General features: G+C 46.1%; 1 protein-coding gene and 1 long non-coding RNA gene across 13 annotated transcripts in view; one reads left to right on the top strand and one right to left on the bottom strand.

Moving 5' to 3' along the window:
• The first annotated feature begins 3,264 nt into the window (after window positions 1–3,264).
• LOC308179296 lies at window positions 3,265–13,873 on the top strand. The gene is made up of 2 exons (XR_013940325.1): window positions 3,265–4,657; window positions 4,770–13,873. It is a non-coding gene; the product is annotated as an uncharacterized lncRNA (long non-coding RNA).
• The window catches only part of HIPK2 (homeodomain interacting protein kinase 2), a 135,866-nt gene continuing 116,924 nt past the window's right edge, over window positions 7,069–26,010 (bottom strand). For 11 of the 12 annotated variants that reach the window (XM_080558274.1, XM_080558272.1, XM_080558266.1 and 8 more), the window contains 3 exons: window positions 20,708–20,955; window positions 19,536–19,696; window positions 7,069–17,766 (listed from right to left, as the gene is read on the bottom strand). In XM_080558274.1, the coding sequence (XP_080414400.1) occupies window positions 17,299–17,766; window positions 19,536–19,696; window positions 20,708–20,955 (877 nt within the window). In that variant the 3' untranslated portion in view covers window positions 7,069–17,298. Of the gene's footprint in view, window positions 17,767–19,535; window positions 19,697–20,646; window positions 20,956–26,010 lie in introns of those variants that run through there. The other variant, XM_080558267.1, reaches the window with a different exon arrangement.

Raw genomic sequence — 26,010 nt, 5'->3', positions numbered from 1 at the left:
TCCTGGAGAGCCTCTGCTGCTTGCCTCTGGGTCCAGGACAGGTCCTCTGTGCCCTCAGAATCCCCAGTATTTAATGTCTCCAAATCTCTAGCAGCTTGGATGTTTCAGACTTGCCAACACCACCCACAAAGCTATAATTTTTCAATCTACTCCCGGTTGCAAACTCTACCTTTCCAAGAGTAAGCAGCCCTTTGCTATCGGGCACACCACTCTGCACAGCTGACTTCGTTACGCTCTTCTGTCCTCCTAGTCATTGCCAGCCCCGGGTGTTATCAATAGAGATTTCGTATTCACTTAGATCATAGATTAAATTGATACATTAATAGATTAAACAGCTTCCAGCATAGTCCTGATCCCACAAGCCTGTCGTGAAGTCCTCATTGACTCTGAGGTCTGTCAGTTGGCCTCCTGCTGGTGCAGCTCACACAAGTTGTATTGATGCTGCAGTGTTAATTTTTAGAATCAAAATGCACTGCACTACTGACTAAAGTGCCCAGCACAGTTTCATGTACATTATCACTATGCAATTACCTTTGTCAACCAAATACATCGTCTCATAAAAGCACAAATCAGGTTTGACAAGTTTGCTTGTAGTTACCATATAACTATGCCAGTGGCATTAATCATGTTCTTTTCTGCAGTTCTTTCTTAGCTGAATCCCATGCAGGTCTTCCTTTGTTTTCCCTGAAACTGAGCCAAGGCTACCCAGCCTGCAGTTACTGGGCTCATTCTTCTGGGAAAAATTAATATTAGTCTTTGGCTCTGCTTTGTACCACCTTTTTTGGGTCCTGACTCCACTTTTCTCTGACCATCTCTGCCCTGATCACCTGCACAGAACAGGGCATCCCTCTTTTCTCCAGGAGAGGCTTAGGGGCAGGGCTTAACCCATGCCATGTCCCTTCCCTCTCCCTTGATGTGCTTTTTCCTCTCCCTTGCAGAGCACTGCAGAGCTACCGCATGTATGAAACTGGGTTCTGGGAGGGCAGTGGGCAAGAGAGGGCTGTGAGGGTCTGCATGCCCGGAGTACCACCTCAGTACCTCCACTGTGTGTTGTTCTGCCCCACAGAGACAATCCCTGGACACCAGAGAGACCAGACTGCCTGAGAAGTGAGGGATGACTGAGGGGGACCAAGCTGGAGAGTTCTCCTGATCTTTGTCCAAAAGGTTTGGCTACTGCCATGACTGATGACAACATAATATCGTCCTTCTGGTTGTTATCAGCAGTGATGTTCAAACGGTATCACTTCTCCTTACCTGCGGGTCTACTCAAAAGTCTGCTGGAGCCTTTTCATTAGCATCAATTAGCACCAGATCAGAGATTACGATTGCATTTCCCTGGAGGTACGAAAGATGCGCCACACTCGTTTTCCTCCTCGTTGGGATGCTCAGCATGACCAGAGGGTCTCCTCTGCAGGAGAGCAGTAGCAGTGCATTCGTTTCTCCAGAGGAGTTTCAAGGTTTCCTTGCACTCGACCAGCCCCTTTCACACAGCCTGCAGCTTCAGAGCGACTTGTGGGGCTCCTTCACTTTAGGATCCTTCACAGACTCTCCAATTGCAGGATTTCCCAGAAAATTAAAATGGATTTTCCCATGTGTCAATGCTTACTCACCAGGAAACCAGCAGAGTTAAGATCATATGGCTCTCCTGCCTGGGTAACCTGTTGCATAAAGAGCACACGCCAGGCCACGGAGAGCAGAGGAGAAACACGTTTCACTGTTCAGGAGGAAAGGATCACCCTCAGACGATCGTTGTTGTATTCAGAAATGTACTTTGAGTTCCCTTTGATGGGGTTTCTCTGTAAATAAATGGAGACACGGGCCATAATAAAGAACAACTGCTTCACAGTTCAGGGAGTAAATGCAGTGCCCTGGGCAAGCAAATGGGGTGGCTCAGTAACAGAGAGCTCAGCACAGACTGGTCAGGACCATTGTTAACTCTGCTCATATGTAAAATCAAGAGGAAGGGAGAAAATAAAGAAAAGAAGGAGGAAGAAAAGGGAGAGCGAAGGTGGCCGGAGAAAGCTGAGCTTCTTAGTAAGTGTGTGCACTGCTCTGTGAGCCCATCTGCCCGCAGTCAGAGGGCAAGAAGGAATGCATCCTACTGAAATCTCTTGAAAAAACACGTCCTTTCTGTGTAACCTCTGCTCGTAGTGAAGAAAGGTCATAAATGACAAAGCTGGTCCAGGAGCATTATGAAACATTAAGAAAGGAGCCAAGCTGCTTACTTTGTAAACTGCACGCACTTCACTTGTCAGAAATTACTTACCAGCTATTCCTTCCCCACGCAGCAGATCATCGGCTTCCCCAGTGTCTGCACATAGCCGAAAACCTTGCAGTATTTCCTGGTGAAAGCCCCGTCCCCTATGAAAGCTCTCAAACTGGTAATGAGGAGAGACAAAACAGACACCCTTCTCCGCTCAGTTTTCTTCTCATGGGGCTGAAATCTGGATGCTGACTTTGCATACTGAGGTGAAGTATCCTGGGGGATGAGGACAAAATACCAATCTGAACAGCCCCTCACCTTCCTGAGAAGCGATATGCTTCATCTTCCTTACCATAGCCAGGAGCATCTGGGCAGCATGGGTTTAAGAAGCCAGAGGACTCCCAGGTCCGACCAAAGGAAGGGCAATGGGATGGATGGGCAGACCCCCATGCCCTTTCGCCAGCCAGATTTTGCATTCAGGTGTCTCCATCGATTTGTGGGGAATCTCAGAGGCAATGGTTCCAGCACTGGATGTGTCAGCTGTTAACACTCGGCATCCAGCCGCGGCATTACAAACCCCTCTGCGCAGGCACAGCACCGTTCCCTGCCATCAAAGGCAAGCCCTGCGATCAAAGGCAGGTATTTGAGGATCTTTGACTCCTTCTAGAGGAAAGCACCAGTGATATCAGTGAACTCACTTGACTGCTGAATGAATATTCCGCTAACTTTTGCTTTCCCAATAGTACCAACTATTTTTTTTAAACTGAAATCTTAGAATCTATATCTAGATATAGATTTAATTATTATTAATGTTTTTCTTTTTGTAGTTGTCTCTGCATCCTCTGGATTCCTCCGCTACCACCGCTTATTGCAGTGTCTCCAAGGTTCCCAGCCGCACCAGGGCTGGCTGGGATGAAGTCGATTTTCTTCACAGCAGAGCTGCGTTTTGGACTTGGGACCAAAGTGAGGAGGGGGGAGGATTTTTGGCCAAGCTGCCATTGCACACACAGGTCGGCGAGCCGAGCCGAGCCGAGCCGAGCCGAGCCGAGCCGAGCCGAGCCGGGCCGAGCCGAGCCGAGCCGAGCCGGGCCGAGGCGCGGGCAGCCGTCGCCCTCTGCCGGCCGCAGGGAGCGCATGGCTCCGGGGCGCCCATGGGTGCGGTGGTGGGCCCGGGGTCGGGGCGGCTGGGCGGCGGCAGCCCCCAGCAGCGGCCTCCGAGCTCTTCTGGAAAGGTCAATTTTGAGGATGCAGCCCCGATAGATGTGTTTTTAATTTTTTTTTAATTTATTTGTGGGTTACATGCGCGTAACACTGTATATGATGCACTTTATAAAACGTGAACAAACCCAGAAATTATATATAAAAAAAAAAGCATGAAAAAAAAAAGATGAAATCTACTCTATTTTAAAAATATTTTTGTTTTACTTATTAATGGTGCAAGGAATATTTCCTCCATGTATCCCAAAGAACTGTCTTGTGTACACCCCACCTTGGAGTTAACTGCTGTCGAGGCTGGCTCGAAAAATCTGGTTGAGAAAGGACCCGATTTTTTAAGGGGTTGACACCCTCTCTGTGCCCTCTGTACTTTGGTTACAGCATTGGAAAGTCATTGTTTCTGAAAATCTCCTCTTATGTGGAAGATCATGTCTACATCACCATTTTCTTCTCTTGCTCTTCAACCCGGTGCCCAGTTTCTGCCCAGTTCTTTTATGTTCCCTCTTGTGTCTGGTCTCGGGACACTTCCCCCTTCCCAGTGGTACCAGACCCTCTCCCACCCTTTGCTGCCCACCACCTCTTTGCATAGGCTTTTTTACTTCCCTTGGGTTACAAGTCGGTGCTGTGCGCCTCCATCTCCGTACTTCAGCAGGCAGCACCAAGGGCTGCTGGTGGAGAGGACAGTGACAGAGCTGCGGGATTGCACGGCTGCAGGGAAAGGGCCCCAGCCTCTTTGTTTCTTCCTTTCACAATGCTATTTTAAAGCTTAAAACAAACAAACAAACAAAACAAAACAAACAAACAACAAACAAACAAACAAAAAAAGCCACACCACTAATAGGATTTGCTTTTCCCATCACCCTCCACTACAGGCTGTTGCCTGACACAAGCCGTGCCTGCTCTCCCCGCACCCCCCAGCTCTCATGCACCCTGCTAAATTATGCACACACATGCTGGGGTCAAACCAATACGGAGGGGAAATAAAGGAGGCAAGGGGAGAGGTGAGGAAAGGGGGTCATGCAGGACAGGGGTCATTAACAACTAGAAGGGGATGTTTTGAGAGGGGGGAAGGCAGGAAGAAGAGATCTGAGCAGCGAGGGAGCCCTGAACATGCTGCCACAGCGGCGAGCAGAGCTCTGGAGTCAGAGGACTGTGCGGCATGGGAGGGTTTTACCGACAGGGGCTCAAATGGCTGCTGTGTGCAGGTGAAGTGCTGCTGTCACAGTGTTTTGAATTAAGGTAAGGCCTTCATTTTAACCACACATTATTACAAGCTTTATATATATCTTTTAAACAAGCTTGGAACAGCAGAAGGGGAATAAAGTGACTTTTAAAAATCTTTCTCCACAAGAACCCAAGGGGATGGAGCTGGCCTGGAGTCCCCACTCGCGGCCCTGTCAGCGCGGGCCTGGAGCACCCCCCACGCTGCCGCCCCGTGAGCGGGAGCCCTGAGAGGCAGAGTCCTCCCTGTGCAGTGCAGGGGCCTTCAACACTTGTTGTCTGCACAACCACCTTGTGGTAGAAAACAAAGGAAAACAGCATGAGAGGAAACGCTGATGCAGGCATATTTGCCCTGGCCTGGCTGGCACGGCGAGGGTGAGCGGCTTCAGAGATAAAGAAGCAAAGAAGGGAGAAATGCTGAGGCGCAGGCCCACAGCTGCAGCCTGGGCGTGCTGTGCTGAGCTGACACACGTACACAGGGACGGAGGGCGGTGGTCTGAGGTGCCTGGAGCAGCACCGATCCCCTCCTCTCCCTGCCTACATTTCCAGTTTTGTTGGAAGTGAGTAGTGACCGGAAGGGCTGAGCAGCACTGGAGATCAGAGAAGTTCTCCTCATAGATATGAATACAAACTTAGGAGCCAGACTTCAGACACCAAAGATACGTGTATGCCACGTCCATATACCTACCACCGTCTCAGTTTTAAGCAAGAGCCATCCCCACCTGGAATGAACCAGTTTTGCTGAGGTAACCACTTCCAGAGCAGCAAGAGGGATTCCTTCTGGCCCAGAAAGAGCTGGCGTGACCCAAAGCTGGTGGTGCTCATTGGTACCAGCTGCTCAGGCTCATGCTCTCCAGGTGCCGGTGTTCCTGAGGCCCCAGCAACTCACCAACTTTAGTTTTAAACAAATTCAGGAGTATTTGCAAGTGGATGTGTGGATAAATGATCTATGGAGAAACCTGTGAAATGGCTGCACCTTCAGAGCGTGGGAAGTCTGGAGGCCAGATTTGGGTCACTGGTGGCGTGTCTGATTCTCCAAGATGGTTCTCACCTTTTCATCTGCTGGCTGAAAATCCTCATTTCCTCCTGTGAGACATCACAGGTTCCATCGGAAGCAGCCCTGCTCAAACTGAGAAAGTATTTTCCTCTCCTGTGGATAAATGGTCAGAAATAACATTGTCCAACTGCAATGCAGTTTTAATCTGTTCTGGTCTTGGACAACGGAATGACAAACATTTTTTTTTTTTACAGTTTTATAGATGTGTTACCAAACAAACAACAAAACAAGATAGTGTAACACAATGCAAACATGGAGAAACTCTGCCATTTATTCTAGCTCTTTATGATTTATAGGTGTTTCTGAGATTAGACCGTTCACCAATGTCTCCTCCTTATACCATCACCCAGTAAACTCCTCATTTCCAGTAAAGCACCTACCCATGGAATTACCTGCTAGTATATGATTAAAAGCTTGACGTTTGTTAGGATACACAATTTTAAATTAAACACAAACTTAAGTGGCGTGTTAAATAGGCACCGGCAGTACAGCTTTAATTGCTTTTGCTGAATTGGGGTCTAAGCCAGTTTAAGGCAGCTAGGTCTTGTGTCCTCTTGTTACCAAAGGTTTCAGCATCTGCCTAGAAATCCAAAGCAACGCTTATCTGGTGTTTCATATAGCGGGCAACCCAGTATAAACCACTGTGAATCTCACTGGCCAGCCATGGGAAGGCAGAGGGCAAATTAAGAAGCTGAATCCTGCATGCCAGGAGACTTGGCAGTTCGCACACAAGTCCCTATGCTGGACAACGTCAGCAACAAAAAGGAGGAGGTCTTGCTCTCCCTCTGGCACGGGGAGTAGGTGAGGGCCCACTCATCTCCTGCAGGGTGGCACTGAGTAATGAGGGATCTTCCACAGGTATCCCGCCTGAGTGAGTTTATCAGTGCAAATGGGGCACTGCCCAAAGGGCAGGCACTGCTGGTGGCAGCGTGTGGTTGTTGAAGCGTTTTGGTGTCTGAGTAAACTTCTCAAAGGTCAGCTGGGGCTTGGCAAAGAGATGAAAGGGAACAAATGAAACAGGGGCTCAGGCATAATGCAAAGAAAAACCAGGCTAATATTTGCAGCTGGTGCCCGCACCTCCGTCAGCATGCCAGGGAGCTCCAAAGGGATGTGTAAGTCGCAACCCTGCTGTGCTTCGGTGAAGCTCCAAATGAACATCCGACCATAAACACACTCTTTTGCAATAAGAACAAACTGCTAGTCTCACACGTGTAAAAATTCCACCTCAAAGGGAAAACTGTTTACTTATTATTAATGATACTGTTAGCGATGTTTTCCAAATAGACTTGGGAGATTAAATAAAAGTAACTGAAAACTAACCAAACATTCAGACCAAACTTTAACTAGCGATAAGACATACAGACACACAAACTTTGCAGTGACTTAAAACAGTTTAATGTAATTCCAAGACAAAGTGTGATTACATTTCTACACATATACAATATGCATATGTGAGTTTACAAATTCTGATTAATAACTCGTTTCACCTCAGAGACCGAAAAAATGATCAAAAAGAAACCGTGAATAACAAGCTATAACATAGTTCACCACAACGGGACCTCCTTTCTCACCCTACAGTTAGTAATATTACAATTAAAATAACTATATTCTTCTATAATGTATTTTCTGTTAAAATCATCTCATAAATTTACAATGCTATTATTAGTTTCCAAGACTAATATAAATTCACTCCATTTTTCTACAACGAAAATGATTATTAATTAGAAGCACACAACGTCATGATGAAAAACACAAGCATTTTTTTTTTTTAGTAGCAAGAACTTGATTGGTTAAGAATTAATTTTCTTGTAAAACATTCTAAAGCCAAGTAAAATATCCATTCTTATAACATACCTATAATATGAGACTAAGGAATAGGTTACATAGAGGTCTACAACACATCAGTTTTTTTTTGTTTTGTTTTGTTTTTTTAAAAGAAGAAAGACATATTTTCCAAAAGAAAAAAAAAAGGAAAAAGAAAAGAAAAGAAGAAAAAAAGGGACAATTCACATAGGAAAAAAAAAGCAGTACACAAGAAAATACTGTTGCACACAATAATTTTCACAAAGATTAACATGGATTAACACTCTTATTACAGAAACCGTACAGTGAAGGAACACAACGGCTCAGGGCTTTCATGGGGTATCTGGGCTGAGATGATGCTGTAGAGAAAGAACCATTCGAGATCCAGAGCTGGGGCAGGGGCATCTTTTCCCTTGCAGTGGTGATAGCATTTCACAGCTTTTCCTCCCATCTCTCCCCCTCAAGAATTTTGGTTCAGTGTACGTTAACTTCCACTTTCCATCCAGGGTGCGCTGGGCTTGTGGGCAGTCGAAAGGTATAAAATGCTCCCTCCACTTCCCCCTTCCTGATTTTAAAAGGATTTTACTGTTTGTAAATAATGTTTCACCTCTTGGTTCATTTTTAACTACCCGAAGTCTAGCCTTGTCAACTTCCTAGATGCCCCTCTTTCTTCTCACCATCTCGCTCCCTCTCTTACTCTCTCTCTCTCTCACACTCCTTTAATAAAGCTATTAATTACACTTCCGCTCCTTTCAGAAATTTGGTTTGGTATGAAAGATACAGGCTACATTCTGATTCTGCCCAAGTAGAATCGGTACCCAAAAAGCCTTGGTTTCTTGGCTGGTGAAACAGGGGATGAGGAGATCCTTTTTACACCTGAAATGGTTGTGCCCTGGGATATCCATGGAAGTTTCATTTTGAAAAGAATACAGAGCAAAAAATCAAATTAAATAAAACACAAAATCGAACACAGAAGGAATAAAGGTGGGGGAGAAGGGGAGCCAGAAGTGTTGTATGTAACCATGTGACATGGAAGCATGGCAGAAGCCTGTTATTTCCTTTCCGAGGGCAGCGGTGCTATACGTAACCATTCGGATTCTATGGGATGTGCGTTGCCAGTGGCCAAAACCCCTTCTTGCCTGACAAGTTGCAAGCCAAAGAATTCAAAAGGACTGTCTCCTTCGCTTAAGTGTGCTGGTGTTTGTGGGTCTGACCCCCCTTAAGAACAAAAGGTCGTGCAAGTGCCGAGGGCAGCAAAAGGTGATGATTGAGAAAGGGGGGATGATCCCCGCCAGCCCCAGCGCTGCTCGTGGGCTGCCGCGCGATGCGTCGTCGCTTTGGTTCCGTGGGTTACGGGGTGGGCACGGCAGCCCCGGGCTGCACTGGGGGATTGTATCAGCAGCCAGTGGCACCACGAGCATCTCCATTGCTCCTCTGCAACACCGCTGACCCCGGGGTCGCTGGGACCAGTGCCTCAGGCATGGGGCAGAAACGTAAGGGGCCCCCCTGGGGCACCCAGGCTCCGCCACAGGAGATCGGTTCTTCAGACAGACACAGATTTATGTTTTTAAATGCCAGTTCCTGGGCTTTCATGACCTAGCAGTACCATTTTGCCCAGCAGACATTTATACCATGTTCATTGGTTACTCAAGTGACAGAACACAAAAGAGCAAGCTAGACAGCTAGGCGAGACTGGGGAGGGGGTAGTGTGACATACCCAAATGCAAAGTACACCGTAACAGCAGCAGGGAGACAGCACTGATGGGAACTGACGCTGGCTAAGAAAACAAAGTTGACAACGAGATGGTCAATGAACTTTGTATTTAGTTTACTGGTTCAAACAGTTTCTGCGGTGGTAAGCACCGTTTGTAATAACGGGGTGAACAGACGAAAGCCAAATTACAGCATTGCCTCTGAGTGGCTGTCATACACCACACACACACACACACACACGTACAAAACCAAAATAAAACAGGCAATCACTAAACTCAGGAATTAATCATTTGGCTAAAGATTTATCAACAGTACAATACAATCCTTCCTTTGAATATCCTTCATTCTCTTACATGGGTATCTTCATCCAGATGAGGATCCTACACAGAACAGTGAATTTGGAAGTACTGCGCTCCCTGCTTCAACCCAAGGAGTTTGATAAAGTATGGTATTAAACGAGCACACAAACAAATAGCTTATCTGTTGGACTAGAGGTGCTAAATCCACAAAGTGGGTGGAGTGTTTTTCAACCAGACTTTGGAATACAGTGGATTACTTGATCTCTGGACTGACTTTCCAACACTATGTTATATCTCAGAACAGAATATACATATTAAAGACACACTTGTACTTTTCCATTTGTAAAGGGCAAAATTAAAAAGAGGCAGCTGTATTGAGTTTTTGAAGGTGTCACTTACAAACACAAGATTTCCCTTAAAAAGTACCAGTTTAAATGTAAACTATAAAACACTGTAATAACTATAAAATGTAGCCAGAAAACTGTTTAAGTAGCCACGGTCTATTATTCAGTTCATATTGGTTTAAAATGTGACTCATTAAATATCTTCTAGAAGGCCAAAGCATTTTACAGTAGCTATAAACATATATACTTACATGTGCATTTAACATCACAATTGATTAAAATACATAAAAGAGTAATCTATTCCTTGGTTTAACTTTTTCTCTTTAAAGATTCACTGTCTTCAGAATTCACTCAAGCAACAATGACCAGGGTGGGCATTTATCGTTATTCCGCCCATACAGAGTTTAGAGTCTTTGAATCAAAGTTCAAGCTGGCTACATGTTTTCAGAAAGGCTAAAACCAGGATGAATGCCCACATTTGAGGTAATTATTGCCATTAGGTCACAGTTTGCGTAATATAAGTGTATCTAAATCCTTCTGTAAAAAACCCGAGGATACCCCACGGTCTGCTGGCATACCCTCTGTCGCCGTCAGGATCCAGAATCCTGACCGGCGGCGGGTTTGCTTCCAAAGGAGTCGGCGGTCCCTGAGCACCAGGCGCCTGGCGCAGCCGCCGACTGACCTAGAGCCCAGGCCAGCGAGCCTGCAGCAAGCCAGTTTTGGAAAAGAAAGGAAAAACAAAAATCAGAGGTGCCATAAAAGAGACAAATAACATTTCTGATCAGAATTCCAGACCAAAGCTTTTCTGTCTTATTCCTTTCCAAACAATTTGCTGGAAAAAAAAAAAATCAAAACACATTGGCATTAAATATTAACTCTATGCCAGCACTGCAAAAACTCCTTGGCTATGTTCTGAAAATGGGATAAGCTTTGCTTTTGCTCTGAGCATTGTTGCCCCATTGCTTTCTGTTTCAAAGAGGAAACCTTGTTTTAAAGAAAGAAAAAAATTAAAAAAAAAAAATAAATCCCTGGCTGTCAGAAGTACACGCAAGTATTTACAAGGTTTGTGTGAGTCTGCACACGGTTCCCCTCACAGCGAAAGAGTTAAGAACAGAGATGTCACAATATTTATCAGTGCAGTAAAAAATATCATTTTTGGAAAAAAATATACCTTTAGTATTGCCTTTCTTAGATTAACTATGATAAGCAAAAGATTAAAAACAAAAACTTTATCCTCAAACACACATGAATAGTCTGTTATAGCAGCACTGCTAAAACTGGAAGGACAAAGCTAACCCGTAAATGAGAAACAGGAGTTTCAAACTAGAAATGCAGAAAGCCAACCCTCCTAGCATGCTTCGTGAGACCTCTGAGGAACCGAGCTCGTTCGCCATTTGAGCCCCACTCCTTACGCGTGCCAGCGCTGTAACGCATGGCCTGCAACCCGCGGAGCCTGGCGCCCGCAGGGCCTAGCCCGGCCGCCCGCAGTGGCCTGCCCTGCCTGTCCTGCAGGCCGTCACACGTGCCAGCAGCTTTTAACAGACTGCCGGGGTCATCCCCAGACACTCGGGGAAAAGCCACCTCTGTCACAGAGCCCTGGCTGGTGGCTCTCGCCTCACACTGCCCCGGCGGACAGCGGTGCCACCTGTGGGACGGGCACCCACCAGGAGAGGCTGGTGCCGTGCTCCCGCCAGCTGCCCCAGCACCGCCATGCCACAGGACCAACGCACCAGCTCCAGGCGCTGCCGGGGTAGGTGTGGGGATCCCCGCAGTGGAGACCCCCACCTGCTCCTCCCCACATGCAGGGGATGAGCAGCAGGCCGCGAGAGGCCAGTGGGGGCCAGCACGTGCTTTGGGCATGGGCTGTCCTCACAGGAGAGCCAGGGAGGTTCGGGGACCAGGGGGGTAATGGGGGCAGGTGTCCAGGGTTGGGGACCAACTGCTTTGACGTTCCTGTGGGACAGGCAGGGCTACGGCAGCAGGACGGGGGAAAGCCTTCCCGTCCCACACTTTTCCTGTCTGCGTTGCCCACCCTGAGCAAAGATCAGTTATGTGGACTTTGCGTACAGCTATCCCGAAACTGGCAGACCTCTCCGATGGGCTGATTGCCAAGCCATGGAAGAGCACACCGGTAAGTCCAACACCCTCGCCCAGCCGCACAAAGGCCTGATGCTGCAGTGCTCTTTGGGGTCTGACGCTCGGAACAAAACCAGCATCCCAAATCCCGAGAAGGAGGTGCTACAGAAGCACGCAGAACACCCAGAAGCTTATCCCCACCACACAGCTCACAAGTTCAACATCGCATTGTTGCCACTGATGCATCTTAATCAAGGTGAACAGTAATGAGAGAAGAATAACGTTTTTGACATCCCCTAAAGTTTAGGATAGCAGCAATATTTAGTGTGAGTTTCTCTGCTCATCAAGCTAGCTACTTGAGACAATGATAGAAACTTGAGAGAGAAAAAAAAAAAAAAGACAAAAGAGGCAATTCCACAGTTTATCACTGCTGCCTGGCAGCCGTGACTTGTGGCTTGGTTTAATTTCCGTAGTGGGTGGGGGTCTCTTTCTCTCTCTTTTAAAAAATAAAGTTTCTTTGGTTAAAGAAAAAGCTGGGTTTATCGCCCTTCAAGTTTGCAGATGGAATTTCCTTCAAACCAAATTGCAAGACATAATCCCTTGAAAATATAAAAAAGGAAAAATGTCAGATAGAAGTGTCCCTTCCTTGGAATGTTTTCAGGTATTATGACAAAACCACAGAACAAAGAGAGAGAAGGAGATCTGACAAGGCCTGATTTGTTGGGTGCAAGCAGGTGCAACTGCTGAGGACGATGCAATTGCTTGTGCTCTCTCAAATTACTGGATTTGTTCCAGTCTGTAGTGGGAAGTGCTTCCATTCAGGTCTTCCATTCTGATCATGTCAACTGTTTTCTCCACTCCCTTCTACAGTCTGGTTTCACAGCAGTAGTCTGACGATCCACCCCTAAGGAGAGGCAATGTCCGTGCTTCTTTCTGCTTCCCACGTGAGAAGGAAGCAAGATGAGATGATGGCGAAAGGGACCGCCTTCTTGCCATGCCAGCCACAAGCCACCCAAAACACTTCCAGTATCTAAACATTCGCCTCCTCTCTCAAGTTTCCACGCAGTTTACTCCACATACTCAAAGAGCACCAACCCAACCCAAACACGTCAATCCTGTTTCCTCCCCAAAGGACTTTGCAAGCAAAACAAGCTGGCTGTTATTATGTATGTGGCACCGATAGCATGCAAAACTTTTGCTTCCTCTGCTAATCTGATCAGGTTTCCCCTGTGACTACCAGCACCACACTTTCCCATACCGTGCCTTTGTACAGGTGTGAGGGAGGAGGTGTTGCTCAGTTCCCCCGTACCCACCAGAAAACACAGCCCTCACTCGGTGTCGCAACACCACAGCAATTCAACAGCCACGCTGCTCATCCCTTGCCACCAGTGTCCCATCACCGTGATCATCTGGCCACCTCCAGCTGGCAGGTCAGCGACTCCAGCATGGACAACGTGAAAGGCCACCTCCTCCGACACGCAACGCATCGCTCCTCACTGCCAGCGTGTGCCGCTCTACCAGCTCTGCTGCCAAACGCCCCCGAAATCAGATTCAAGCCTGCGTGGGAGAGCAGGCCAGATGGGTACACAGGGAAAACACAATTAATATAACTAAAACACGTTTGTGATTGAGATTACAGCCTTCCATGCTTCAACAGTCCTAGGCCAGAGAAGCATATAAACAAGTAATTAACTTGAAGGGTTTAAGTCTATTCTTCAGTAAAGCACTCAAGTGCATGATTAAGTCTCTGCTGAAGTCCTATCATTTTTTTATGGAGTTTCAATTCAGCCACTGCTTCCCCCCATTCTAACAGAGCAGGTGATGCAAATCGAAAACATAAATACCTACATTCTAGAGACTAGAATAGCTTAATTAATTTTCACAACAAATAATTATAAAAGAAAGGAAAATCTACATCAGGGACAAAAAAAAAAAAATAAAATAAAGGCAAACCAAGCATCCTGGCCCTGTGGACACGACTAATCTTCAGTGAGAGTGGAAGAACAGGTCAGGAACCTGCTCTTTCTGCTGCTGTGTTTTACCTAGCTAATGCCTGCTGTGTGCACCAGCACTGTTTATCCCATCCGTGACTGGACTGAGAACCACATGCACTCTTCTACTGCAGTTCCTCCACTAGTCCTGTTTCTGGAGAACCACATATCTGCTTTCTCTTTCAGGAAAACCCAACCCTTACCACATCGTGTGGCCTTGGGTTAGTCAAAAAGGCCAAATAATCATGGCCTGGAGCACAAATAGGGCTTGAACTCAAATAAAAGTCCTATCAAAGTGATAGTGAGCCAGATCCTAAGGCCCCAAGGTCCTCATCTGCCTTTAATCCTACTCTCCTGATAGATCATTGTTAGCTGGTGTTTGGTTTTGGCCTCTGAGTGAATGTTTCTGGACTTACTCTGAAATGCAGATGGGACATGGAGGAACACTGTCCCTCAAGGCTGTCTCCCATAGCCACCCCGCTCCTCCTAGGTTCTCATTCTCAGGACAACCTTGTTTCCCCTTCCTTCTGCAGTGTTCACAAACACAGCAACCCTTCTGATGCCACAGATGAAGAGAAATAAAATTAATAACAACAACAACAATACTAAGAGAAAAAAAAAGATTAAGGAATGCGTGTGCAATTAAAACCCAGAGTAAAATATAATAATAATAAAATAATAATCATAATCATAACAATCATACAATAAAATAACATTATCTTTCCTTTTCATGACACAAGCAGCATGACGCTCTCATTCCTGAACTGGTGGGACAGGAGAGGAATGCACCAGAATTTTACAGCGAGAATGGGGAATTATTTTCCTGCCCCAGATGAGAGGGGAAGTGTTGTATTTCCAAAGGGAGGGGTAAGGTGCACAGACTGCTGGGAGATCACATCTTCATCTACAGTATATTGAGCTGGAATGAAGGACAGGCAGGAAAAGAAAACTGTGCAAGGATAGCCCAGGAATCAGAGCTGGCAACCAGGAGGTTATTTGGTGGTTTGCCAGAAGACAACAGTCTTGTTGAACCATCTTGTTGAATCCGACATAGCAGGATCCCTTTCTCTTCCAGGCCAGCCAAGCGCTCACCACAAGAAAATGTATTTGTGCTTGTCTTTTTGTCATCTTTTCCCACTTGAGAGAACCTCCTTCCTTATCGCCACCCAGGGAACCCATCCCTCGCCACTCTGTCAACGAACCTGCTATTTTCCAGCATCTTGTGAAACACTTAAATACTTCATGCTCTAGTTACAGGGAATCGTGGAGTGGAGCTGAGCAGCCATGTAGACTTCATGGAAACTTTCTGTCAAACTTTCTTCTTTCTCCCAAGCCCGACCATATACATGGGTACTCTAGAGACACTTCTAAATATCGATGCAGCAGTGCAACTGCTGTTACTAGCCAAACTTCCCTCCTAACCAAACCCAACTGTAGGGAAGGCTCTCTTCAGAAACCTTCAGAAAACAAGACCACGTAGTGCTCCTTGGTGTGGAGGACCCACAGTACCAACATGCTCCCCCAGTCAAGGGGCGCTACACCACTACAGGAAATCTTTCACAGAATAGGTGTGAGAGGAGGAAGGGAAACTCATACTGCCACAACCGTGTTGGAGTGGGTAAGGCCCAATGTCTCGCAATACTGTCTTCCATTTAAGAAACCTGAGTTTGACTCTCTCAACTGGATTTTCCCATGCTTGCTTTGGGACTGCTTTTAGTCCTTTCCCAACTCCTTCCCACCGACAGATGTAGTGAGAGATGATGGCAATGGCTAGTGTTTCCCCCTCCCATGAGCTAAAGTTTTGTTCCCCTTTCAGATGTACAACTGAGACAACCTGACTACTTGGGAGGACTCTGTCCTCCTACTCCACCGAGAACGTCGGCAAGCAGCAACATGAGAATTCAGTTTCCGGGGAGGAAAGCTGTTACTTCAACAGGAAAGAAACAGACCAATCCACAAACACACCTTCAGACCCTTTGGGAGTCATGCTGGGTCTCACAACCAACCTGGTCACTTCCAGCCCATCCAGTGCTAGAGAAAACACCCAGATATACACATTTCTAACCCCTACAAGCCTCCCCAACACCTTGCCAAGTGAGCTAAGATTGACAACGTGGGGAAAAAAAAAAATAACACCACCATCACCAGAAGAAGAAAATCAGCAATAACAACCTGAAAAGAAAAAAGAGCTGAGATTAAATTCCGACTAGCCTCAGTCAGTTTCTAGGAGTACCAGTGGAAGTAAACCCTTAAACCGCGTCTGTAGTTCGGTAAGGCACTACGAGGGAATGATGTAAAACTAAGACTGTGACAGTTGTAATGGCTGTGCCGAGGAACACACCACAGAGAGAAGGCAGCATCTGCATACACACACACGCACACACACACATACATACCTGGACAATCACATTTGTTACATGCCTATGTTATATCACTTTTCTTTGTGCAATCACATTGAGGAATAGTCTATTGGTATCGTTGAAGTTCAACACAAAATAGTAAAAAGGGTGTATGACCTGTATAGTGCTACATTCTACCAGGGGCAGCTAAAATGTCTCCTCCTATACTAAAACGGCTAGGGATTAAAAGGAAAAACTCCAAATAAAACAAAATAAAATGAAACTGAAATCCAACATACATTATTAGAGATCTCATTTAGGAATAGCATTTCTCAGGGATTTATCCAGTGTGTTCGAGGAAAGGGGAAAACAACCCCATTGTTTCTGATCTCAACCAGTGCTGCGTGGCCTGTTTTGCCCTGTTATGTTTAAGCAGATCAGTGCTAATCAGAATTTAGAGCACTGGGACAACATTTCCTCCTCCTCCCTCCTCCTCCCTTACCCACTTTCCAGAAAAATCCCAAAGCCCCACGTGTGCTTTGGGATACAGAGACCACAGCAAGGATGGAGCATAAACCCTTTGAAATGCTGGATAAATCCCTAATCCATATACCTATTGGATTAAAAACCTAATGGATTTCATTTTAGGTGTTCTGGACAACAAATTTCTAAATGTAGCTCACTATTGGATGAAAATAACCTTTAAAAGTCTATTGGTGAAGTTCTTCAAAACACAGGACCCGCTGGAGGGTCCTTCTGCTTCTCTCTCTCTCTCTAGTTTGGTGTAGAATGGTTGTTTTTTTGTGGTTTTATTTTTTTCTGTTCTTTTTTTCCATTTTCTTTATTTTTTTTTAAATAAAAATTGTAGAATTGGTTCTCCCCCTTCTTTCCTCTTTCTCGTTTCTTCCTGAAAGTCTCCTTCGTTCAAGTTTCACGTGAGCCTCCCATTGCATTGTTAGTTTGTCATGTTCTTCAGTACAAAAGCAGCCGCCTCACTCCCCCGTGGCGGGTGTGTCTCTCGCTCCTTATTCCAGTGTTTAGATGTAAGGGTACTGGTTGACCTTGGTGGGGCTCAGTGGGTATCCAGTGTAGACTGTGGAGGCTGGAGAAGCACTGATATAGGTCTGATGGGCAAACTGAGCCTGGTACTGACTCGGGTGGATGGTGGGCGAGGGCAGAACCCGCGGGCCCATGCTGACAGGGACCTGGTGGACGATGCTGGCGGGGTAGGTGGTGTGCTGCACGGCGTGCCGCGCAGACCCTTGGGAGGCCACCAGGTGCGCGACGGTGCCCGTGGAGCCCAGGGCGGCAGGGGCGGTGTATGTGTAGAGGTGGGGTTGGGTGGGCAGGTGAGCAGCGGCAGCCGCGGCCAAGTGAGGATGAACTGTACCATGGCTGGGACTATTGTGCGGGAAAGAGTACGGGGCCTGAGCTATCGTTGGAGTGATGTAGGCTTGCTGTCTCCGGTGACTCCCTGTGCGATCGGTCGTGATGTGCTGCTGGGCCTGGATAAAGACAGCAATAGTGATAAGCGGTTACAAGACAAGAGACGACGGCTCTTTACCTCCTCAGCCGTGCCTGGGAACCTCCCTATGAAACCAGGTTGGCCTCAGGAAAGTCCCTCGTGCTCCTCCTGAAACCCTCAGCATCACCATGACCTTCCCTCGGAAACAGGCGATGGTAAAGGGTCCCTCCCAAGCCTAGCAAGACCTTGTAGCTTCATACATTCACCTAAATGGCCCCCAGAAGGAGAGCAGAGCCCCCCACTTTGAGCAACGACCTGCTGACGCAGCTACCATGAAGACCCAGCCTTAGATGCTCGGGTCCTAAAAACGTCTTCCACAAGTCCAGTCACTTGCACAACGCCCAGCTTCTGTTACTGAGCTCTCTGCTGATGAAATACAGCGCACTGATAGCTCAGGGGAATGAAGTCACTTAGCTATGCCTGGAACAGGCAATTTATTTTTGTTCAGTTTGGGTCTTTGAGGTTATCATGTCCGCAGTAAGTAGAATGACTACTTTATTTTTTAAAGATAAAACCCTCAACTCAATCAGATCCTGCAGGTGCCTGGTAGCCTCGTGCAATCAACTATAATTACTTTAGCACAGGCAACTTCTTGCAGTGGGACAGGAACAATGTACTTTTTCAGGGATTTTCTAAGTTGTTTTTTTGCATTGCACAATAATGTCAAGGAGCTTTCCCAGTCATTTGTAATTATGGTGTAGTCAGAGCATTAAATAACCAATAAAGTAGGAATTAGCAGACAGGAAGTACAATGCTCCATGTTATTTCCTTCTATTTTTCCAATTCTTTTTATCCTTTTGAGCACTCCCTGTGCCGTCATTGTGGTCTAAAACGTGGCAGCCACACTCCTCCCCCACTCTTGGAAACAGCATTTTACCCATTTCCTCTATTTTCACTCACTTTTATTTCAAGTTATTTAAATTTTGAAATTTCAACTAAATTTTGAGGAGGGGGAGTGTTTTTCTCCCACAGAGTATTTCTCTTAAACCAGTTCTGCTTATATCCAGCTCTGGATGCAAAACGGCACTGTCCTCTGTGCTGTCCACATGGTCTCCTCTGGAAATGGTGGTAACTGCTCTAACTTCCCCACTCTCATCACCTCACCTCAGGGAAGAGAAAGGCTCCAGGTGCAGCCCACGAAAAGGGCATTATTTAAGAAGGGAATCCCCTGGGTGTTTTGGTCACAGACTATGAAATATCTTGGGAACTGCATGATGCCAGGTAACAGTATTTTGCTCAGATCTCAGCCCAGATTTATCGTGGAATGGATCAAACTCATTACATGACAAGAGGTCACGTATGCACACAGAGGCTCGATTTTGCCTTATCACATCTGACGGGGACTTATCCCACTCCTGCAGCTGGACTGATGCACTCCGTTCACCTGAAGGATACTCTCCCCACGGTTACCTGCAGCTACAGAGAATTCAGGCCTTCCTGCATGGTCCTGTCCCACTCCTTTGTGTCTGAGCCACAACACCTCCTCTCTTACATTATTCCCACTCACACTGTTAGATCATCTGACTCCAAAACACCCAGTAAGAGTACTGCCAGCCCACTCAGGGGCAGGATCTGTGCTGCCTTTACTGCCTGAGCTAGAAGATCAAGGTCTGCAGTGACGCTGAAACAAGTCGATCTAACTCAAATGGGGCCCAACTATCATTAGGCTAGAACAGTACAGCCCACGCTGGAGGAGCAGTGGGTTGCAGCTGGATGACACACCACCAAAATCTGTCTCAGTTGACTTACCTGGCTTAGATTAAGAGGCTGCTGCTGCTGGAAATGTGCTCCTGGTCGCTGCTGCCTATAGGCAACGGCTCCAGACGAGCTCCCTGAAGAGTGACCGCTGGTGGAGGTCACGGTGCTGGAGGACTTGGACTTGTAGGAGGATGAGTGGTGACTGGTGGTGACTGTGCCAGGAAAGGAAACACATTTGTAGCTTATATCACATTCTTTAATCGCTCACCCTACCTTTTCCTCACAGAATCTCCTCCAGAGTGGCTTTTGGGAGGAGATACACAACAGAAGCAGGATAAGAAAATGGTTTCTCTTACTTAAGAGAATATCTCAGCAGTGCTTCATATACACAGGCCAGCCTGTTATCCTAGAGGCAGGCAAGCAGACCTGACACCTGGACCCCAAACTGGGCCCAGAGGAGGTTTTATAGATACTTCAGAAGTGTGAGAAACTGTTCTGCCAGCAGAACTGTATGATGCAGGTACAAATCCCAAAGAGAGGAAGGAAAGTATAGTGTGCACAGCATATAAAAGCCCTGGCTTGGCTGACCTCATGGTGAGTAGGAAGGGAGGGAGAAGGAGCTAGCGGGAAGCTCACCCTCTGAGCCTTCGTGTTCACCAGCATTGTGTCAAAAGAAAGGACTGCCAAGTAGCTCAAAGCCAATTGCTTTGGGCCAGACTTCCACATAAGCCCCTTTTGAACACATCGTACTATCTAACATTGAAGAGGCTCTGGATGAGCAAACCTCATCAGTCCATAATGAAGATGCTGAGGAAATGTTCTTCCCAGAAACGTCAACAAGTTTGGATGAAAATGCACAGGTGTTTTCAATCTCTTACCCATTTTAAAGTAAACCTATGGAAAGGCAAGTAAGCAAAGGTTCACACTTGCATTTGGGAGCCTTTCATGTCAAATGTTGAGCTACAGGCTGCATTCTGCTCTTGGGTTTGCACAGAAGTAACTAGGAATAACACTTGCCCCCGTGACTCCTGAGTGTACCGGGGCACATAAATAATGCAATATGGCTCCCAAGAACAGATGTGTCACTTGAGAGAAGGGCAGGAGCACGGTTTCTTTGAAAAACAAAACAAACAAACAAACAAAATGAAACCGAACAATGAGATTCTTCCAAGATAAATCATTTATTTCTTACTAATTTTCTTGACGGAAGAGGTGCAATTTACCTGGTGCCAGGCTATCGCACTCTACCAACACCTCACTGGCCTGGGTTTTCAGTGGTGGCACGATGATTGTTCGGGGGTTCCCACTGCAGTGAGTCTCTGGAACCCCTTTGGTGTCGTAGGTGTTCCCGTTATTCTGCCCTGCGCGATGCTGCACGGCGTAAGGACTGTTGTTGCTGGACGAATCGGAGTAGGGGGAATCATGCACGGTGACGCAGCTGATGACGTTCTTCCTCTGCTTGGACAAGGTGCTGAAACACAAGCACACGAATGGAAAGAGTGAATGAGGAACGATCGACTGGGAAGCCACCAGAAGAATCTGCCCACGGCAGGCTAGCTCTGCAAAGGCAAAGCGCACCCTCGGTCCTTAGACAGAGGCTGCTTAAGCCAAATCCTAGGCTTCAAAACTCATATATTGCTATTCCAGGAAAGACTTCGTGGAGGTCAAGGAGTGAGTAAGGCATTGTGGATAGATCTTATATTCACACCGCTTAGAATAGCACCGAACCAGACTGCCAGATTTATTTTCAGACTGCTTTTTATATATGTGTGCAGTAGAGGCCCAGCAGTTATACTATGCTTTGTTGCAAGTCTCACCACCCACACAAAAATGTGGCGGTTTCTTCCAGCCTTCCAGCAATGATTTAATAATAGATGTTACGAATTTTCGTGATTAAATCCCATGAATCTACAAAATACACTCTGTTCTATTTACTAATATTGCTACAGTGGGCATATATTCTCAAGAAGCATTTGAAACTGAGGAATGAATGAAGAGAAAATGAGCTATGTATCGCCATACGGAAGTTTTTTGTTTTCTTTTTCTTTTTCCAAATAAGCATTGAATCTCTTGACTCTTGTGCAGATTATCAAGGTCCTGCTGCAGCTAATCTATCTATGACATCAAAAAAGTGATTAAAAAGTAACATCAACACTTCCAAGATTAGTGCTAGAAGTTCATTAGACTAGACTGCATGAGTACGATTGGGATTTGCTCTGCTATTGTGTCTAATTATTCCTGATGGTTTCTCCTTCCTGTTATGAGCTTGTTTAGGGAGAGAAAGAGAGAGCAAAAAGAGGAGGGAGGAAGGGGGATGGCGAAGATTTGCTTAAATGGCTCACATCCTTGACAGTGCACAGACCTTGACTACAGAAAATAGCTGCTATGTTTCACTGATTGCATTATGTTGTTATGGCAACTCAAGTTTTTAAAATGATGAAAAGAAATTGATAGCACATAAAAAGCTAAGTAATTAGGCTTAATGGTGGAAACAGCCCCAACAGGAACAGAAATGCCACGGAGAAAAAAGATTCCAACTCTTAACTTTTTGAGTGCACACTTTAGAGAGACAGAGATCCTTTTCCCACTGAGTCTCATCTCTGTTCTCTCACTCTGGCAGGTCCAGTCCAGGAGAGAGCTGGTGAACCTGGTCTTAGCCTGTGACGTGGCTGTTTGTTCTCTAGTCTCAGCATTGCTTCATATCCAGGGAAAGGTTGAGCAGATACTGAGCACAGTTTCTTTGCAAGGACTTTTTTGCCTTGTTTCTCACAGTGGTAAAGGAGCGCTGGTGGGTTCCCTTCAACTTGTCCATCCCAAAGCCTCTCCAACAGCATTCACAAGCTGCAACTCACTGCTTAACTCCCAGGACTTGTATCTGAAAGCTGTCTTTTCCATTAGAGAGTGCCTTGGAGTGCTGCATTCACAAAAAAGTTACCATCACCGACTTTTCCTGGGCTATCATCACAGGGGCCTGGCATACCCCAAAGACAGTACACGGCCATGCTGACATTCTAGGCACTGTGAAAAATACCTCGGGAGAGGGCCCTGCTATCCTAAAGTATTGACACTTGCCACAGGGAGACAGAGAAGGAAGGGAATTTGAGGAACAAGCACCTGGAAACTGAAAGAAATCCTTGCAGGGGCTGGGATCTTTCAGATGGGGAAGGTGTATAACAACAAGTCCTCATACTCTGGCATTCCACGAGGAGCTGGGTTAGGAATGAAAACAGCAACAGCCTATCTTAGATGGACAGCTACTGTATGTGAAGAAGGATACAGCAGTTTGGATATGGTGCTACAGAAGAAGAATATTAAACCAATAAAAATGACTAATATTGCATCAATATTCCTCTCCCCTTCAGTAGAAATGCCTCTAATAACACATTTATGAGTAACCACACTGCTTACCCTTTGCAGCTACCCTTGGCTGCCAGTTGGGAAGAGATATATATTCTCTACCTTTGACAGTTATTACATTTTATAAAGAAAAATCAAGTCACTAAAGAGTTTTCTGACAACTGATAAGGTCTAGCTATTCTTTTACAGTCCCTTCCTTACATAAGGGGCTGAGCTGCTCAACTGGAAATACTTGCTGTTGGCTGATACTTGACATGGGAAAGGTTGAGCTGTAGAACTGGAAGCGTATTTTTTTGTGAAATCTGTGCTATTTATTGTTTTAGACTGGGTATATTTTTCACCAACTTGACTGAAGGTTTGCCAAAGCAGGCTCCATGAGGAATCTTCTCCTTCAAAATGTTATAGCTCTTTGGTCACAGCAAGAAAATCAAGTAAATCTGTTTGGTTAAACAAGTAAGTGACCCCAAACCCAAACCTTTCCAGAGAAAGGGACCTTAGCGGGATATTAAACCAATTTCGTGGATGAGAAACTGAGAAGGACCTGAGCTATGGTTCTGCCAGACCCTACGGAAGTGGTTAGCCCAACTAATATGTGTCATTCCACTGAAGTCAGCTGGACTATTCCCAGTAACGGAGCTAAAGCACATAGGTAAATATTTGCAGGATTAGGGCCCAAGTGATTAGCCTTTTGATTTAGCAGGCTGCATCATTTCAAGTGCACGAGGAGTCCCATTGAAAGCAGCCAGATTTTCTTCTTTAGAAAAGGTAGCAACTGCAGTTAATGCTAGAGAACGCAGAGAAGCCAATTGGGACTGTTCGCATGCTTAAGAGTTAGGTACCTGCTGCACCGCAGCCTGCCTGAGAGATTAAGGGTGGGAATTTCAAAAGCATCAAAGGCCCAACTCACGCTGAAAATCAGTTGATTCACAGGCTTAAAGACACACGTTAAGCTGAAATGGGGGCTTTTGAAAATTCAGCCCAGAAGAGCTAGCGTTCCCTCTTCTCAAAGCCTTCTTGCTAGCCAGCACCTGCCCAGCTCCCTCTGAAGACTCAGCTGCTTTCCCCACCATACAGAAACGCAGGAGTTATCTGTGTGGGGTCCAGGCTGATGTATTGCCTTCCCTGCTCACAAACTATCAGGGCTGAGAGCTTTTACCTGTTGACACAGCACTTGCCTACTCAGCACGCTTACTGTATTCCTATAACTCAGCAACAGCTTTTGGGGATGTTTGTGCTTACACAGAAAAATACTATTAAAGTCTTGCCCCCTTCCTATTAAGCTCGCTCCAACCCTGGTAATTGCTTTCCCTCCTGCAAGCACAGTAGCAGCAGCATACGTGATTTAGTAGCGTTGGGAGCCAGTGTGTGTTCCTGGTCAGCTCGTGTGCCTGCCTGCATTACATGGGTAGGTGTATTTTAATTCTCCAGAGGAAGGAGGAGGGAAAGATTACCAAAGTGGCACCAAATCCTTCTACACAGACTGAAAAGCAGGAAGTCAGGAAGGCTTTTTAACCCTAAGTGGCTGGAGCTGTGTCCTCCCTTTCAGCAGCTGGAAAAAATAAGCATTGCTTTGTAAGCTTGTTATTTGTTCCTGAAGGGCTTGTGCTCGAGCTCAGATACAAAACAATTCATGTCCATCCAATGTGCAGGCACAGAGCAGCCTCAAATATGCAGGAGTAGCTCTCAGAGAGCTCTCTAACATATATCACCCTCATGAGCGCACAGTGGAGAGAAGGATGTGGGTCCCTATCCCCACAGCAAGGCAGGATTTCAAAGGAAAACCTGATGGAGGAAACAGAAGATACATTGTGCAAAGGCACAGGGCAAGGAACTAAGGTAGGCATCCAGGATGCTGTTAATGGAAAGGTGCCAAAGGCAAATGTTGAGAATGAAACTTGAGAGGAAATTAAGGAAAAGAAGATGCTGAGTTAGGTGCTAAAAAACACCAAAGCCATCTAACCACAGACAAGGACAAGGGACAACAGCACTTGTAACAGCGCAGCTCAAGAGGAGATGATTTCTAGTTGCTGAAGGCTCAGCCAAAAAGCTTGGTAATTGATAGCATTGCATGAACAAGATCTTTCTTCCCTGAATACCTCAAGTTCCACCAGAATCCCAGAAAGAACAAATGGAGTCTAGTGGGGGCAAGTCTTCAGTGTTCAGTTTACCTGCAGAGATGCAAACCCTTCAGGGTGGCTGAAGCTATGGCAACAGAGGCTTCCAGCTCTCAAGGTCACCAAGATGGCCTTCCAGTTTGGGGAAAGAAGGCAGCTGTCCGCCAGCCCTGCCTCTGAACCGGTGGGCATGTACACCACAGTATGTTAACCTCACATCACAAGAATTTTGTTCCAGGTCTCTGAAAACTCATTAAGATGAAACTTTTGAGTTTGCTGCTTCAGAATAATTCACCTATTCTAAGAAAGCATACAGTCAGCCAACAAAAACTCGCACTGCCACTGCAATCTCTCTCTTCACATTGAAATCCTATGCCACGCATTGCTCAGTGCTGAGAACATACCCCTCTCTGTACAGCTCAAACTCTGTCCTGACCTGTTAATCTGCTCTTACCTTCTCTGTGAGTATGTGATGGTAAGAAGTATTTATCACGTACTACACTGAGGCCATTTTATTAGGCTACACAGCACGTGCTGTAGCTATTTAAGTCATTACACTGAATTGCTCAGCAGGTTGTAAAGGTCCTGCTGCTGAAGGCTAGCTGAGAGAGCTACTGTCTATCTCTGTTATTTTAAGTATTAGTTGCATGTTGGTGCGTCTTCTGGAGATGGAAGGCACTCATCTTTTTACCAGATGACTGTGGTTAGTCAACGTATTGCTATGCAGAGTCAGGCCATTATTATGCACAGCATAACACAGCCACAATAGGCTAGGTGTCAACAGAGAATTACAAACCGTATTTTGACCTGCACATACACATCAGCTAGTTGGCAAAAACACCTGGTTTGTGCCTGCTAGCAATTTCTGTGTGTAAGGGGAATGAATGCCCTCTGAAGTAGGCTCTACTGCCATTGCAAAATAACATGAATAAGGTAAATACGTGGAACTCACACAGAGACTTCACTGTATAGCTTAGCATCTTAAGGAAAAGGGAAAAAATCCCAACCCTGCAAGAATTTTGTGCCCATTAAGATGGGCAAGGAGGCAGGCACTC

The sequence above is a fragment of the Anser brachyrhynchus genome (assembly GCF_964034855.1).
Source record: "Anser brachyrhynchus genome assembly, chromosome: 1".
NCBI lineage: Eukaryota > Metazoa > Chordata > Aves > Anseriformes > Anatidae > Anser > Anser brachyrhynchus.
The sequence above is the reverse complement of the archived record's forward strand: the minus strand, read 5'-3'. Positions and strand labels throughout refer to the sequence as shown.